The sequence below is a fragment of the Perissodus microlepis genome, chromosome 5, assembly GCF_051167445.1.
Source record: "Perissodus microlepis isolate ML-2025 ecotype Zambia chromosome 5, ASM5116744v1, whole genome shotgun sequence".
NCBI classification, from domain to species: Eukaryota; Metazoa; Chordata; class Actinopteri; order Cichliformes; family Cichlidae; genus Perissodus; species Perissodus microlepis.
Genome location: NC_140465.1, coordinates 17039933 through 17052989, shown reverse-complemented (window position 1 = coordinate 17052989; position 13057 = coordinate 17039933). Strand labels below are relative to the sequence as shown.

The 13057-nt window shown below is 40.4% G+C and overlaps 3 protein-coding genes across 3 annotated transcripts; 2 read left to right on the top strand and 1 right to left on the bottom strand.

Annotated features, from left to right (window-relative positions):
* Positions 1-296: 296 nt before the first annotated feature.
* On the bottom strand, positions 297-4403 carry LOC146387030 (von Hippel-Lindau disease tumor suppressor-like). The gene is made up of 3 exons (XM_084928347.1): positions 3933-4403; positions 1468-1590; positions 297-1080 (listed from the first exon to the last, which is right to left on the bottom strand). Exons 1-3 carry the CDS (start codon positions 4117-4119, stop codon positions 887-889), a joined length of 504 nt encoding a protein of 167 aa, XP_084784473.1. The 5' UTR covers positions 4120-4403; the 3' UTR covers positions 297-886.
* Positions 4404-5319: 916 nt separating this feature from the next.
* LOC146387029 (vasopressin V2 receptor-like) lies at positions 5320-7876 on the top strand. Its single transcript, XM_084928345.1, has 3 exons — positions 5320-5397; positions 5537-6400; positions 6584-7876. Exons 2-3 carry the CDS (start codon positions 5572-5574, stop codon positions 6790-6792), a joined length of 1038 nt encoding a protein of 345 aa, XP_084784471.1. The 5' UTR covers positions 5320-5397; positions 5537-5571; the 3' UTR covers positions 6793-7876.
* A 1204-nt stretch (positions 7877-9080) lies between these two features.
* On the top strand, positions 9081-10201 carry LOC146387028 (uncharacterized). Its single transcript, XM_084928346.1, has 2 exons — positions 9081-9174; positions 9250-10201. The coding sequence occupies exon 2, from the start codon at positions 9384-9386 to the stop codon at positions 9909-9911; it is 528 nt and encodes a 175-aa protein (XP_084784472.1). The 5' UTR covers positions 9081-9174; positions 9250-9383; the 3' UTR covers positions 9912-10201.
* The last annotated feature ends 2856 nt before the right edge of the window (positions 10202-13057 follow it).

The window sequence follows — 13057 nt, the reverse complement described above, 5'->3', positions numbered from 1 at the left end:
TAGTAGAGGACACTTCTTTTGACCACGTTGTAAATTTTGCAGCTTTTCTTTTTTTGTTACTGCTGAATCCAATGGCTTAGCGGTCACCCTGAAATAAATTCTTTTAAAATACTTCTTCATTTTATGATCGTGCCTTCACATCTTCTTTTTCTTACAACTATTACTTCCTCACACCCCCTGGACATCCTGTGAAACATAACTGTTATACATTTGCTTTATTTAGAGACAGCACCAATAATTAAAACAGCAATGTAAACTGAAGAGTGTTCAAAGGTATCAAGGCTTCCATCCATTAATAAAACTTGTATATATTTTATTCAATATACAAATAAAACTCTTTTAGATACAGCAGCAATGTGTCATCAGGAAAATTATTACAAAGAAGACAGAAAAGAAGACAAAAACAAGAGGATAAGCTCCTCGGTCACAGTATTTTCCCCACATTGGAAATCATCTGTGAGTTAACCTGTATGACAGTCTCACCTGTTCCCAATAACCCAATATTTCTGACAGATTACAGCTACAACAATAGAATACAACACAGCATCTGTTTTTGAAGGGAATTGTGCAGGTATGGCAAGATAACCTCATATCAAGCATTACTAATAAGAATATGAACAACACAGATCTCTGAATTCCAATGTGGCTACATACAGAAGATGGATTTATATTACATATAACTCTTACTAAAAAGGAAAAAACACATTTTCTTCTGTTCAACAACTGTGACAAACAAACAGAAGATCAAACTGAAACTGATTTCCAAAAAATGTGTTTATAGCCGCTGTGAAGTAAGTCCTGTGTTTCATCTTTAAAGTTCTTTACGTTCTCTGAAAGTGCAAGAACATCTGTCCTTATGTGATAAATATCCATTCTGCCTTAATCATCACTCCTCCTGCCCTTGTGTGTTCTCTTTCAGATGTTGGGCTACTCGCTGGTTTATGCGTTGGAGATCTTTAAAAACACTCGGGCGATCTTCGAGCTCCTCGTGGAGGGACCACGCTATTTCCAAGCTCCTGTAGTCGTTTGGTCGCACAAGACGCCGAGTAACCTGAAGAGCTCGATCCTTGAGACTGTAAACTGTGTAAACAAACGCTTGTTAACAGTGTGGGATTTTTTGTCAACTCACAAATCCAAATATAGATCAGTTTGTCTCTAAATTTACCAAAATTTCTTATGCCAAAAGTGAATCAAACATTACTAACATCAGAGTTTCTTAATCAAATCATCTGTCACACTATTTTGCGTGGTTTCCCCTGAAAATTGCTGATGAAAAAAAGAAAAACAACTGGTAAAATTTCTATAATATCCAGAGAAACTATTACGTATTTTTTCATGAAATTAGCCTGTATGATTTGATCAATATGTCAATCACTCTGTATACTCTGAAACTAGCTTAATGCACACTTACTACTAAATCATAATTGTATGGCACAGAGACTTCAGGTAATATAACTGATGTTTTACCTGGTAAACTGATATTGGCATATGTCACATTTCCACCCCCTGCTGGCTTAGGAAGAAACAGCTCTTTGCTGTTGACCTTGAGAGGGTCATCGGTCACTGCATCTCTGAACATCCACGGGTGACCTGGAAAAGATACAAGCGGAAACACTGTTTAAGAGTTAAAGCCTGAGGCCTGTACTACGAACAGTTAACCCTGGGTTAACTGCACACTAGGGTGGTTAAATTCCTGTCAGGGTATATCGCCATGATAACTTGTGTTGTCCTTTTGTTGTACCTTTTCGAGATTAGGGATCAACAGGTACAAAATCACAGCCTAACGCTCACCATAAAATAGCGTAACCCAGAATGGTTTTAAGACCCCACCTACTGCACCAGAGCCACACCACTGTGCCTGCCTCTCTCTCCACATAGCGCTGTCGCCTCCGGTGAGAATCCTGACACCCTTCCCACACCCATCACTTTCATTGCAGACCAGGTTCAGATGCAAATGAGGAGACTCCACTCAGGCAAGTCTGCTGGACCAGACGGAGTGAGTCCCCACGTCCTCAAGGCCTGTGCCCCCCAGCTTTGTGGAGTCTTCCATAAGCTTTTCATGCTGAGTCTGAGTCTGCAGAGGGTCCCAGTGCTGTGGAAGACATCATGCCTCGTCCCTGCACCAAAGACGCCACGCCTCAGTGGCCCCCAGGACTACAGGCCTGTGGCACTGACCTCCCACATCATGAAGACACTGGAAAGGCTCATCCTGGACCAGCTCCGACCCATTGTCAGACCACATCTGGATTTCCTTCAGTTCGCTTACCAGCCCCGTCTCGGAACTGAGGACGCCATCAACTATCTGCTTAATCGTGTCTACACCCATCTGGACCAGCCAGCGAGCACTGCGAGGGTCATGTTTTTTGACTTTTTCAGTGCTTCCAATACCATCAGGCCGACCCTCCTGGGAGATAAGCTGACAGCGATGCAGTTGGATGCTTCTCTGGTGTCCTGGATTGTTGATTACCTGACAGGAAGACCACAATATGTCCACAGTGTATGTCTGACAAGGTAATCAGCAACACAGGGGCTCCACAAGGGACCGTCCTCTCTCCCTTCCTCTTCACCCTCTACACCACAGACTTCAGCCACTGCACAGAGACCTGCCATCTTCAGAAGTTTTCTGATGACTCTACAGTGGTTGGATGCATCAGCAGAGATGATGAGACAGAGTACTGGGCTGTGGTCGACTCCTTTGTCACGTGGTGTGAGCAGAATCATCTTCAGCTCAACATGGCAAAGACCATGGAACTGATCGTGGACTTCAGAAAGACCAGGAAACACTTGACCCCTGTTTCAATCCAGGGGGTCAGTGTTGACATTGTGGATTACTATAAATACCTTGGAGTATACATAGACAATAAACTGGACTGGGCTAAGAACACCACAGCACTTTACAGGAAGGGCCAGAGTCCACTCTATTTTTTTAAGGCGACTGAGGTCCTTCAACATCCCCCGGACAATGCTCAGGATTTTCTACGAGTCTGTTGTGACCAGTGCAATCCTCTATGCCGTTGCATGCTGGGGGAGCAGGCTGAGGGTCGCTGATGCTAACAGACTTATAAACTGATCCGTAAGGCCAGTAATGTTGTGGGAGTGGAGCTGGACTCCCTTAAGGTGGTGTCAGAGAGGTGGATGTTGTCCAAAGTAAAGACAATGTTGGATAATACTTCCCACCCACTCCATGACATGCTGGTCAGTCACAGGAGCCCGTTCGGTGAGAGGCTGAGAGTACCAAAGCACCACTGAACGACACAGGAAATCACAGTTTTTCAGCACTATATACATATGAACAGTATAAAGAGAAAATATATATAAAATGTACAAATATACAAGAGTAATGCTTTAAAGGTGATACTATTTCATGATTTTCTTGATACAATTCTAGGTTCAGTTTCCAAGACATGGCTTATTATTTTTATTATTATTATCATTATTATGAATCTCGGTATTAAAAGACAGACAAAAATACTAAAACATATTATTTAAACAAAAGACAATCATTAAAATTACACAAAAAACCTCCAGTCAATCAGTCAGTCAGGACAAGGATCAAGACAGAATTAAGCACAAATATCAATAAGAGCTGGCAACACAGATGATAATCAAAACAACTGAAAGCTGACTTCCAGTCTGTAAAGACATCATATGTAACAGACCTGCATAAAAACAGGTCTATATATATGTGTGTTTGTAGTAAACCTAATCCTAGACATCCATCGTTTTCCTTTAGTCTGGGCTGGGTTCTTGTCTGAGAAAGCTGCGTTCAGGTGATACCAGCATTCCTAGAAAACTCATTGCTTTTTTACACAAAACAAAGCTTTAAATCTATAGAAATACCTGAGTAAGCACCCTTGCTACAATAAAGCTACAAAGAGCCACTTGTTAGCTAATCGCTTTATGCACTAGTAACGTGCAAGCAGCCGTCTTACCGACGTAAGTGTGCATCCTCCGTCCAGTCCCTGGTTGTATGTCATCGTAAGGATGCGGTTCTCCCTGGTAATTTATCCACAAAGGCCGTACGACACGGGGACTATGGTTATAAAACAGCACTTGAACTGGTATCTGACTGTTCAGGGAACGAACCAGAGGAACAGACTCCTCTCCTTCTTGAGGCATTGGAGCTAAATAATGCTAAACTGTTATCGCAGCGAGAGTCGCGTTTTGTAGCTAACGCTAGCAAGTAGCTCCCTAAATGTTTACAATCGTCCGCGACGGAAGCTACTCGAAATTATAAAAATCGTATCAGTTAATCTGTCTAGTCGCTTACTTATCTTATAAAACAGAAAAAGTTAAAAACACTTTTAAACGCCGCAGCGAAAAAACTACTTCTCAACTGGTTTGTTTACAGTCACTTTTCCGGTTGAAAGTGTGGAACGTCGAACTGTTCTGATCTCTGATTGGTCGTGACATGCGTGACGACATGCAGTGGCTCGCTACAAGAGATGCGTTCAGGACGCGGAGTACGTGGTGCAGAAGCAGCAACAAGAAAATAAATTTCAAAAGAAATCACAACAGGAAAACTGTCAGACTCTCACCCACCTCCACCTAGAAAATAAATAAAAGCATTTATATACATACATATATATATATATATATATATATATATATATATATATATATATATATGTGTGTGTGTGTGTGTGTGTGTGTTTAAAACTCTATATTTTACGTTCTAACCACTTTTACTAGACCTGATCTGTTAAGACTATGCATGCGAGATTGAAATTTTGGAATATTCTGAAGCATTTTGTGTTATTGTATACATTGTATTGGAACCTTTGTCTAATAAAAAGACCTTTGAAAGAAAAGACTATGCATGCGAACCAAAGTTTCAGGTTATACAATAATAAATAAAAAGATATAATAACAGATTCTTTAATTGGCCTATTTATATTTGATAATACAAATGCATATAGGCCTATAGTATTTACAATTGCTCGTCCTTTACTGAGTAAAGGATCTGTGGAGAAGCGATAAATCGGTCAAAATCAAGTAGGCTAAATAGTACTATACTATACTATACTATACTATACTATACTATACTATTATACTTGATATTAAATATCAAAAAATCATTTTAACATATTGAAAGTCAAGCTTTATAATGCAATAAAAATCACATGATATCTCTTCTTTAGCCTAAACAACAATCCGCTAGCAGTAATCTCCCATATGCTTTATACTTAATTATCAGGATTAATCCATGCCTTTTTTATGTGTAAGAAATGCTAATCAGATTCAATGAATATGAGCTCCACCCAGTTTCATTCTGACATAAAATACTGAGGCACAGTAGAAACCTTCCAGATTAACACCAGACAGCATTCGCAAACTGAACTCGACTGCAGGAGTCAAGCTTCCATTCGCCTTCAATATTATTTGAGGTTTAAGCAGGTATACAGAAATAAACCACATTGCAGTTACTTCTATGAAACAGAATCTTCTTTTCAACAATATTTTATCATGGGAAATTACGTTTTGACTTTTGTTTGTTTGCATAAAATGAAAATCTTCTATTTTTCCTTCATTTCAGATACTTTTCGTCAACATCGAAGGTCTTCAATCACAATGAATGACAGTGACTTTGTGGAGGCACAGGATGTGCCAAGAGATGAGAGTCTGGCCAAGGTGGAGATCGCGCTGCTCAGTGTCATCTTCGTGAGCGCCGCCGTCCTCAACACCAGCCTGCTGCTCGTCCTGTGGAAACAGCGCAAACAGATGTCCAGAATGCGCGTCTTCGTGTTCCACCTTTGCCTGGCGGACCTGGTGGTCACTTTCTTCCAGGTGTGTCCGCAGCTTTTGTGGGACATCACAGACAGGTTCGTCGGACCGGACTTGGTGTGCCGACTTGTGAAGTATTTGCAAGTTCTCGGCATGTTTTCATCGACCTACATGATCGTGGTGATGACAGTTGACAGGTACCAGGCTATCTGCAACCCGATGGTAAAGTTTCAGCGGACACGCACGAGACTAAATGTCCCCGTGTGCGTTGCGTGGGGGATTTCTCTGCTGGGCAGCTTGCCTCAGGTCTTCATTTTCTCACAGGTGGAGGTTACACCGGGTGTGTTTGACTGCTGGGCTACATTTATCCAGCCATGGGGGCTGCAGACTTACATCACCTGGACCACGCTGGTCATTTTTGTTTTACCCGTTATCACAGTTGTTGTTTGCCAAGTGCGCATCTGCCGAGCCATCCAGATCAACATCTACCAAAAGACTCAGCAGAAAGGAACGGTGGGTTTGCCATCCAGAGCCAGCGGTGTGGCCGGCATGTCGAAGGCTAGAGTGAAAACACTGAAGATGACGGTGGTCATAGTACTCGCTTATATTGTCTGCTGGGCTCCGTTTTTCACTGTCCAGCTGTGGTCCGCGTGGGACAAGCAGGCGCCTAAAGAAAGTAAGTATTGCGTATATTTGCTGTGTGATCGTCATAATCAATGTAGTTCATTTGGTCTTTTACGTTTTCTAATTACACAGAACCTGAGCATATTTACGCACAAACACAAATTATTCATCTCTAGGTGGCAGATGAGATTGCTTGGCAGACACGTGACACTTTGCCCTCCTCTTTTAATTCCAGCTGCTACTTTCACCATCCTGATGTTGCTTGCCAGCCTGAACAGCTGCGCGAATCCCTGCATTTACCTTTTGTTCAGCGGTCAGGTTCCCAAGAGGCTGGTGTCGCTCCTGTGCAGGAGGCATTCAGGCGGAAAGGACTCAGTGCACGAGGAAGCGACGCTGGTCAGCACTTTGTATCTAAGCTTAAAAAATCCCCCCGAGTCCAAGTGAAGGTAGCGCATTACTAAAAATGGGAAACTCCTGCAGGGCAAACCGTGCAAAGTCTGCGCGCCTGGATATGCTGCCTCTCTGAATTTTAGCCACCGTTTCAAAGGATGAAGGCAACGCATGCTGTATGTTCTCTGGCACATAAAAAGATATAGTGTGTAGTAAAAAGCAGCCAGCAAAGGCAAGAGAGTGAGAATAACATGCTGTTGGATAACAGCATCTGGAGAGACTAAACAACTGGTGTGGATCATCAAGCTGTTTGGATAAATCTTTTTTCTTTGAGAAATAAAATATTCATCCCATTTAGTGGTACCTGAATGAGCCAGTCTTTTCAGCCAGATTGGATTCAGCTGTATAGTGTTTTGCATACTGCCATATATAGAAACATTCCTTGAGTTGATTTCACCAATCTAAAGTAAATAAAATCTATTCATAGCTTTCCAAACGAAAGATTAAAAGCAAGCATATGTGTTTCACTGATGTAACAGAGAGGAAATAGAGGCACACTTTATGTTGGAACAAACTGTATTTAAAGATTGTGAAATATGTTTGTCAGCCCTTTAAATGTTTCTGTGGTGAAAACCTACTCACTGTTCACAAAATCACATGCCAGGTGCTTGTATTTTGTAAAATACTGTTCATGCCATGATCGACTTTGTTTATTTATGGAATAAAATGTTGTCACAAATGTGTTGCACTGCTGTTGTATACATAACACATGAGGTAGCCTTTGTAATCCTAAACATTTACAAATGATACAGATCGTATTGGCACTAATATTTAGATATAAGTCCATGCGGTCCCACCTAATGTTGATGTGTTTTAAAACAAGGATTGAATTGTCTACATTGTCAACATATCTTTCCACAAATATTACAGCTGGAAGAATGTAATCAAAAGACAAATAGACAGATGGACAACCCTGCACTACGTCATGTAACATCTGCAGGTCATCAGAGTGAAAAACCTTCTTTGAAAGAGCAGCACGCCAAAGAGAGACATAGAATGAGAAACATATGAAGCTTGGAACGTGGCCAGTTCATTGTCCAAGTCAGTAATTTTGATCAGGACTTCAGGTCAAACTAGAAAATTAGTCATCAGCAACAACAATTAGTTTCAGTGATTACTATGACAAATGAGAAACCACAATGAAGGCATATCCAACGTGTGCTACCTATATGACAGTGGAAAAAAGAGCATCGGTACTGAGCTGAAAAGTTTTGTTGGTTGCTTTGTAACTATGGGAGCTGCAATGGTCTAAATTTCATTTGAGGATCTTAAAATGACTGAACACTTTGACCTTCACAGCAGTGCTTCAGGTTTCACTGGAGTCCACAGGGACATGCAGTAACATAATCTTATTTTCCCTCCTAAATGTGCTTTTTGGGATATTATAAAGAAAGAGACATCACAGCAGACACTAACTGGTGGCAGTTACTCGTGCACATATATGCTCACCTGAGCACTGAGGTAATCCGACAGCTTACATTGGGAGTCTATCCAATTTTCTCTGGTAAATTTTTATGCGCTAACTTGTACCTCTGCATAAATTTACAATAGAAAGTATTTTATTTATATATCAAAAAACATACAATTTAGGCATAATGCTTCAACACACTGGTTTTCTGTATTGCTTCCAAATAATTATTGTCAGCTTTTCTCTTTCAATATTATCACCAATGTTTCAACACAACCCAGAAATGATTTCCTCTTCTGTCCTCCTGTGTTTATCTGGTATCTGATGCGAGAGTAAACAGTTCTGTCTGGTAGCAGGCTATTTCCCCCCCTCCTGTTTAGGTCAATAATAAATCAGGTTACTTTAATTCATCAACACTTGATTTTATTGACAGCTCAGATGTGTTTCACCAAGCTTTTTGCTCATGTTGAAAACACACATTCAAAACATAACACATGTTGAGATTATTGTTTGTAATCAGAGGTGAACTGGGTACAGGCAAAACTACATTAAGGTTAATTTAGCTGCAACCCTTCTAATCTTAAACAGTGACCTCCTCCTGGCTCCTTCATGTTTATTAACCTGCCTGCAGAAGAGCAGCTTTTCATATGACTGACATCACAACCCTGTGTGCATGTTCGTGAATTGATGGTTGCATGAATCATAACTCATATTAAATATTTTGGGATTAAAGTCAGAGTCATTTTTTCTTATTAATAATATTGATGGGTGGAGTAAACAGTCAATCTTTTCAAATCAGTGTAGCTGCTGTTTTCTCGGGGGCCCAGGAACACATTGTTGCCCTTTGGTTCCACTGGATGTGAATGCAGCCCTGCAGTGATCCTCATCTCTGCAGCAGCTCTCTGAAATCCAGGACGTCCACCATAAATAAATGCCAATGATAAAGGGCTAACGTGCATTTTCATATGGTAATATTCAATAACTTGTGAGTAAGACTGAATATTAGCTTTGAAATTTAATTTCAGCTCATTATGCCATTTTAGCATCTCCGACGAGGGTCGGAGTGCCAACGAAAACCGTGAGGAAGAAGCACTTCCGCCTGCTGTTGTGGTTGTGATTCGCCCATCTTGCCTGCCTGGATAAGGTGAGGCAGCTGGAATCAGAAAGATCAAACACCATGGCTAAAGTGAGCATAGAAACGAGACACAAGGTGGTGAGCCTGCACCAGCAAGGTCTCTCACAGGTAGAAATCTCGCGGCAGACAGGTGTTTCCAGATGTGCTGTCCAAGCTCTTCTGCAGAAGCACAAAGAAACGGGCACGGTTGAAGATCAGAAACGCAGCGGCCGACCGAGGAAGCTGAGTAAAGCGGACGAAAGACTCATTAAGATGACTTTGCAGCGAAATAGGAAGATCTCCAGTAGCGCCATCACCTCAGAGCTGGCGGTGACCAGCGGCACTCTGGTGCACCCGTCCACTGTGCGGAGGAGTCTGGCCAGGAGCGGTCTTAATGGGAGGAGAGGGAGCAAAAAGCAGGTCCGGATGTGTGAAACGAGCGAAGACAAGACACTCTCAGGTGAACAGCAACAGCAGAACTGGGATGACAATAAATGGGAGCAGGAGGTCTGGAATGAAGATTCAGAGGCTGAGATTTCTGACTCTAACACAGAGGCTGGAGAGCCACAGGACTGTGAGGAGACAGATTAGGCGACATGTGAAGCACGCTGGAGCTTCCTGATAGGTTTGGGATTGCATGTCTGCAAAATCAGGATCAGGCATTTTTATCCATCACATTATCCTGAGACAAGCATTTTCAACAATCTCAGAGTTATATATTATATTTATATAGATCAGTTCATGTTAAACTTAAAGTGCAAAACTATATTACATGTTCAGCTGCCGTGTGTTTGTATTCGTTTCAAAGAAAAATTATTATCTGAAATATATTTTTACACTTCAGTAGAAAGTGCAATAAATATGAGACGTTTGTGAAGTTGTTAAGTTCTCCTTGTTCTGCCTATTTAAAAAGTTCATTTTTATTTTAAAGAGACAGGCATTCACCAAGTCACATAGACATATTTTTTTGTGAAAATTGGTGGACATCCATTTAATCCATGTTGCATGTGTTATCCTGTAAAAATGATTAACCTTTCCCCCAGTGGACCTTTTTATAGTTGCTGCACCAATTACTCAGTTTCCCCAGGGATAGCAGTAATGTGCAGTTTGATCTTGAAATTGGTGGGTTTAACCTGATTAAAGGCCTTAACAAGATATGTATTTCACCATCATCTTCAAATATTTGACACTCTTGTCTCGGTAAAAATACAAAGCTCAGTAAAGGCAGAAAGACAGACCATGAAGCTCCTAATGAGTGTGAGACTACACTGAAAAAAAGGCCATGTTGGATTTACTTGATTCAATAATGGACATTGGTTGCACACAAACGTTTTGCTTTGGCAGAAACTTAAACAACTGAGTTAAATCAACTCAACTTATTCATAGTCAATAAACCTGTGCATTTTGTGTTCATAAAACGTGATTGAAACATGTTTAGATGAAGTAAGTTGAGCTCTTGGAATATTTTAATCGTTCACAATTTTGTCATTTTATTTCAACACTATTCAATAACCTTTACCACAGTACTACTTGATCTCTTAAATACTACATGTTGACTTCATATTACATAATGTTCAAGAAAGTCTAGAGTCTGGTTAACATAAAAGTTGAATGGGTCTACAACAACTAACATCCTCCTATCTTTATCCTGGTTGCAGGGGGGCTAGGTTACGAGGCATAGTACACACTGGACAGCTCACCAGTCAATCACATAGAGACAAACAACCATTTGCATTAACGGTGAATTTAGAATCACCAATCAACCTAAGCTAACTCTAGTAACTGCATGACGTTTAACTGTGGGAGGACACCAGAATACCCAGAGAGAAATCAGTGCGAACTAGCCATGTTGTGGATTTGAACCCAGGACCTTCTTACTGTGAAGCAACAGCGCTAACCACCATGTCATCAATCCAGGGTTGACAAAAGTAGGAAAGCTATGATTTCAAGGCTTGATGCAGAATTTTCTGTACGTTTTTGTCCTTGACAGGTTAAAACACAATAAAAAGCAATAGCATACACATTGTGTGTGTGTAGTTGTCTGCCTCTTATAACTCTAGTGATTTTCTCCAAAAGTTGATTCTGTTCATCTGGATGTAGTGTTTTGTGGGAGAAACGTTTCGTCACTCATCCCACAAAATGCTACGTCCAGATGAACAGAATCAACTTTTGGAGATTTACTTTCCTGGATGATTGAGAATGCATCAAGACGTTCTAGTGATTTTCCTGCAGTTTGAAATCTCATGTGATCTTGTTAATTTCATGAGTGCAGCAACTAACCACTCTTACTAGATTGTATCAGGTCATCTCAACAAGAACAAATTAAGTTGTTGAATTTCGTACAGATCCTACATGATTTAATTACATTCAAGATAGAAACATGAAAATTTTGTGTTCAAATTACAAGGTAGACTTTTTTAATGTAACAACCACCCAATTTACTTCTTTCGGTTTACCAAAAAAAGCAGAGGTGGCTGTTCGACTTGACTGAGATGGATGCCTTCCTCAAACCACGATCCAAAGCATGCAAGACTGAAATCCCGTGCAGTGTCGCAAGATTTAACATTGCTATATTATTGACTTACTTCACTCGAACATGATATGAACAATTTAATCTACCCACTCTGCATATTATGCAGTTTCTACACTATATAGTTACACTTAACTTTAAACCATGAGGCAATTGTGTTAAATACACACAAGATGCTTACATAAATCCAAGAGCGGGCCAATCCCTTTTTTTCAGTGCAGGATATAGAAGAGAAGAGAGCAGCTCATGTTCTTCATTGTTTTCTGTGCTCCTCTCACACTTTTTAAATGCCCTGATTAGAAAAAAGCAAAACAAAATGGGAGCAGGATCTAAAAATGTAAGTGTCACTGTATGATTTTTAGAATTTTTGAGTTGTTTTGCAGCATGTGCTAAAATTGAAACCGGGACAATAAATGCAAGCATCCAAAAATCTACCAATTAAACCCTAAATTTAGAATCACACTGTTCATGGTGAGTTCACCTGGTGCTGCAGCACCCCTGAATATGTCTGGACACTTGTAGACAGCAATTTAATGTTTTATTGCAGGTACAGTTCAGGCTCACTGTGAAACAAGCAGTCCATTCAGACTGCACAGGCACTCCATCTCAACCAGTATGGTTTGCTGTGTCTCCCTGTACAGTCTCAAGAGTGTGGTAGACACACCAGGAAGACGTTTTTAGTCAGTCAGGTTTTACAACCCATGTAGTAGGCTCTCACTGGAATTAATGAATGACACTCAGAAGTAACTATTGCTTTAGACAAAGAGCAGTTTGTTAGTTAAAATTTAACCATAGTATTATTTCAGGATGTAAACTTTGATAATAACTTTTGATTTTGAATAATTGTGGATAAGCAAAAGATGATAGGAAGATTTCATTTTACTTTGAGTCCATATTATTGTTTCATATTAAATTAGTATTTTCACACCTGTTTGGTTTCTGCATACTTTTGCTTTATTACACTGCAACAGCACACATCTTAGGACCGTCAGACTCTGGCATCCAGGAGTAATGGAGGCTCTCCTTCTAGCTGTGGAGTCAAACATATCGTGTCTACGAGTGCATAGTACTATGCAGCCAGAGAGTCCTGTTTAGTTTAACTTGTGACATAACTGAAATAAATATTTGAAATAAAATAAATTACTTCAGCTGCACAAGAGACACGAGGAAGAAATGGAAATATGGAAAATGTTTTATGTCTAAATGA

Bases quoted from the DNA above. Each gene is read 5' to 3' on its own strand.
- LOC146387030 (XM_084928347.1), bottom strand. From the start codon at position 4,119: ATGCCTCAAGAAGGAGAGGAGTCTGTTCCTCTGGTTCGTTCCCTGAAC. The intron at 1,591-3,932 runs GTAAGACGGCTG...TATCTTTTCCAG, and splicing joins GAGGATGCACACTTACGTCG to GTCACCCGTGGATGTTCAGA. The intron at 1,081-1,467 runs GTAAAACATCAG...TTGTTTACACAG, and splicing joins TGCCAATATCAGTTTACCAG to TTTACAGTCTCAAGGATCGA.
- LOC146387028 (XM_084928346.1), top strand. From the start codon at position 9,384: ATGGCTAAAGTGAGCATAGAAACGAGACACAAGGTGGTGAGCCTGCAC.
- LOC146387029 (XM_084928345.1), top strand. From the start codon at position 5,572: ATGAATGACAGTGACTTTGTGGAGGCACAGGATGTGCCAAGAGATGAG. The intron at 6,401-6,583 runs GTAAGTATTGCG...TTTTAATTCCAG, and splicing joins CAAGCAGGCGCCTAAAGAAA to CTGCTACTTTCACCATCCTG.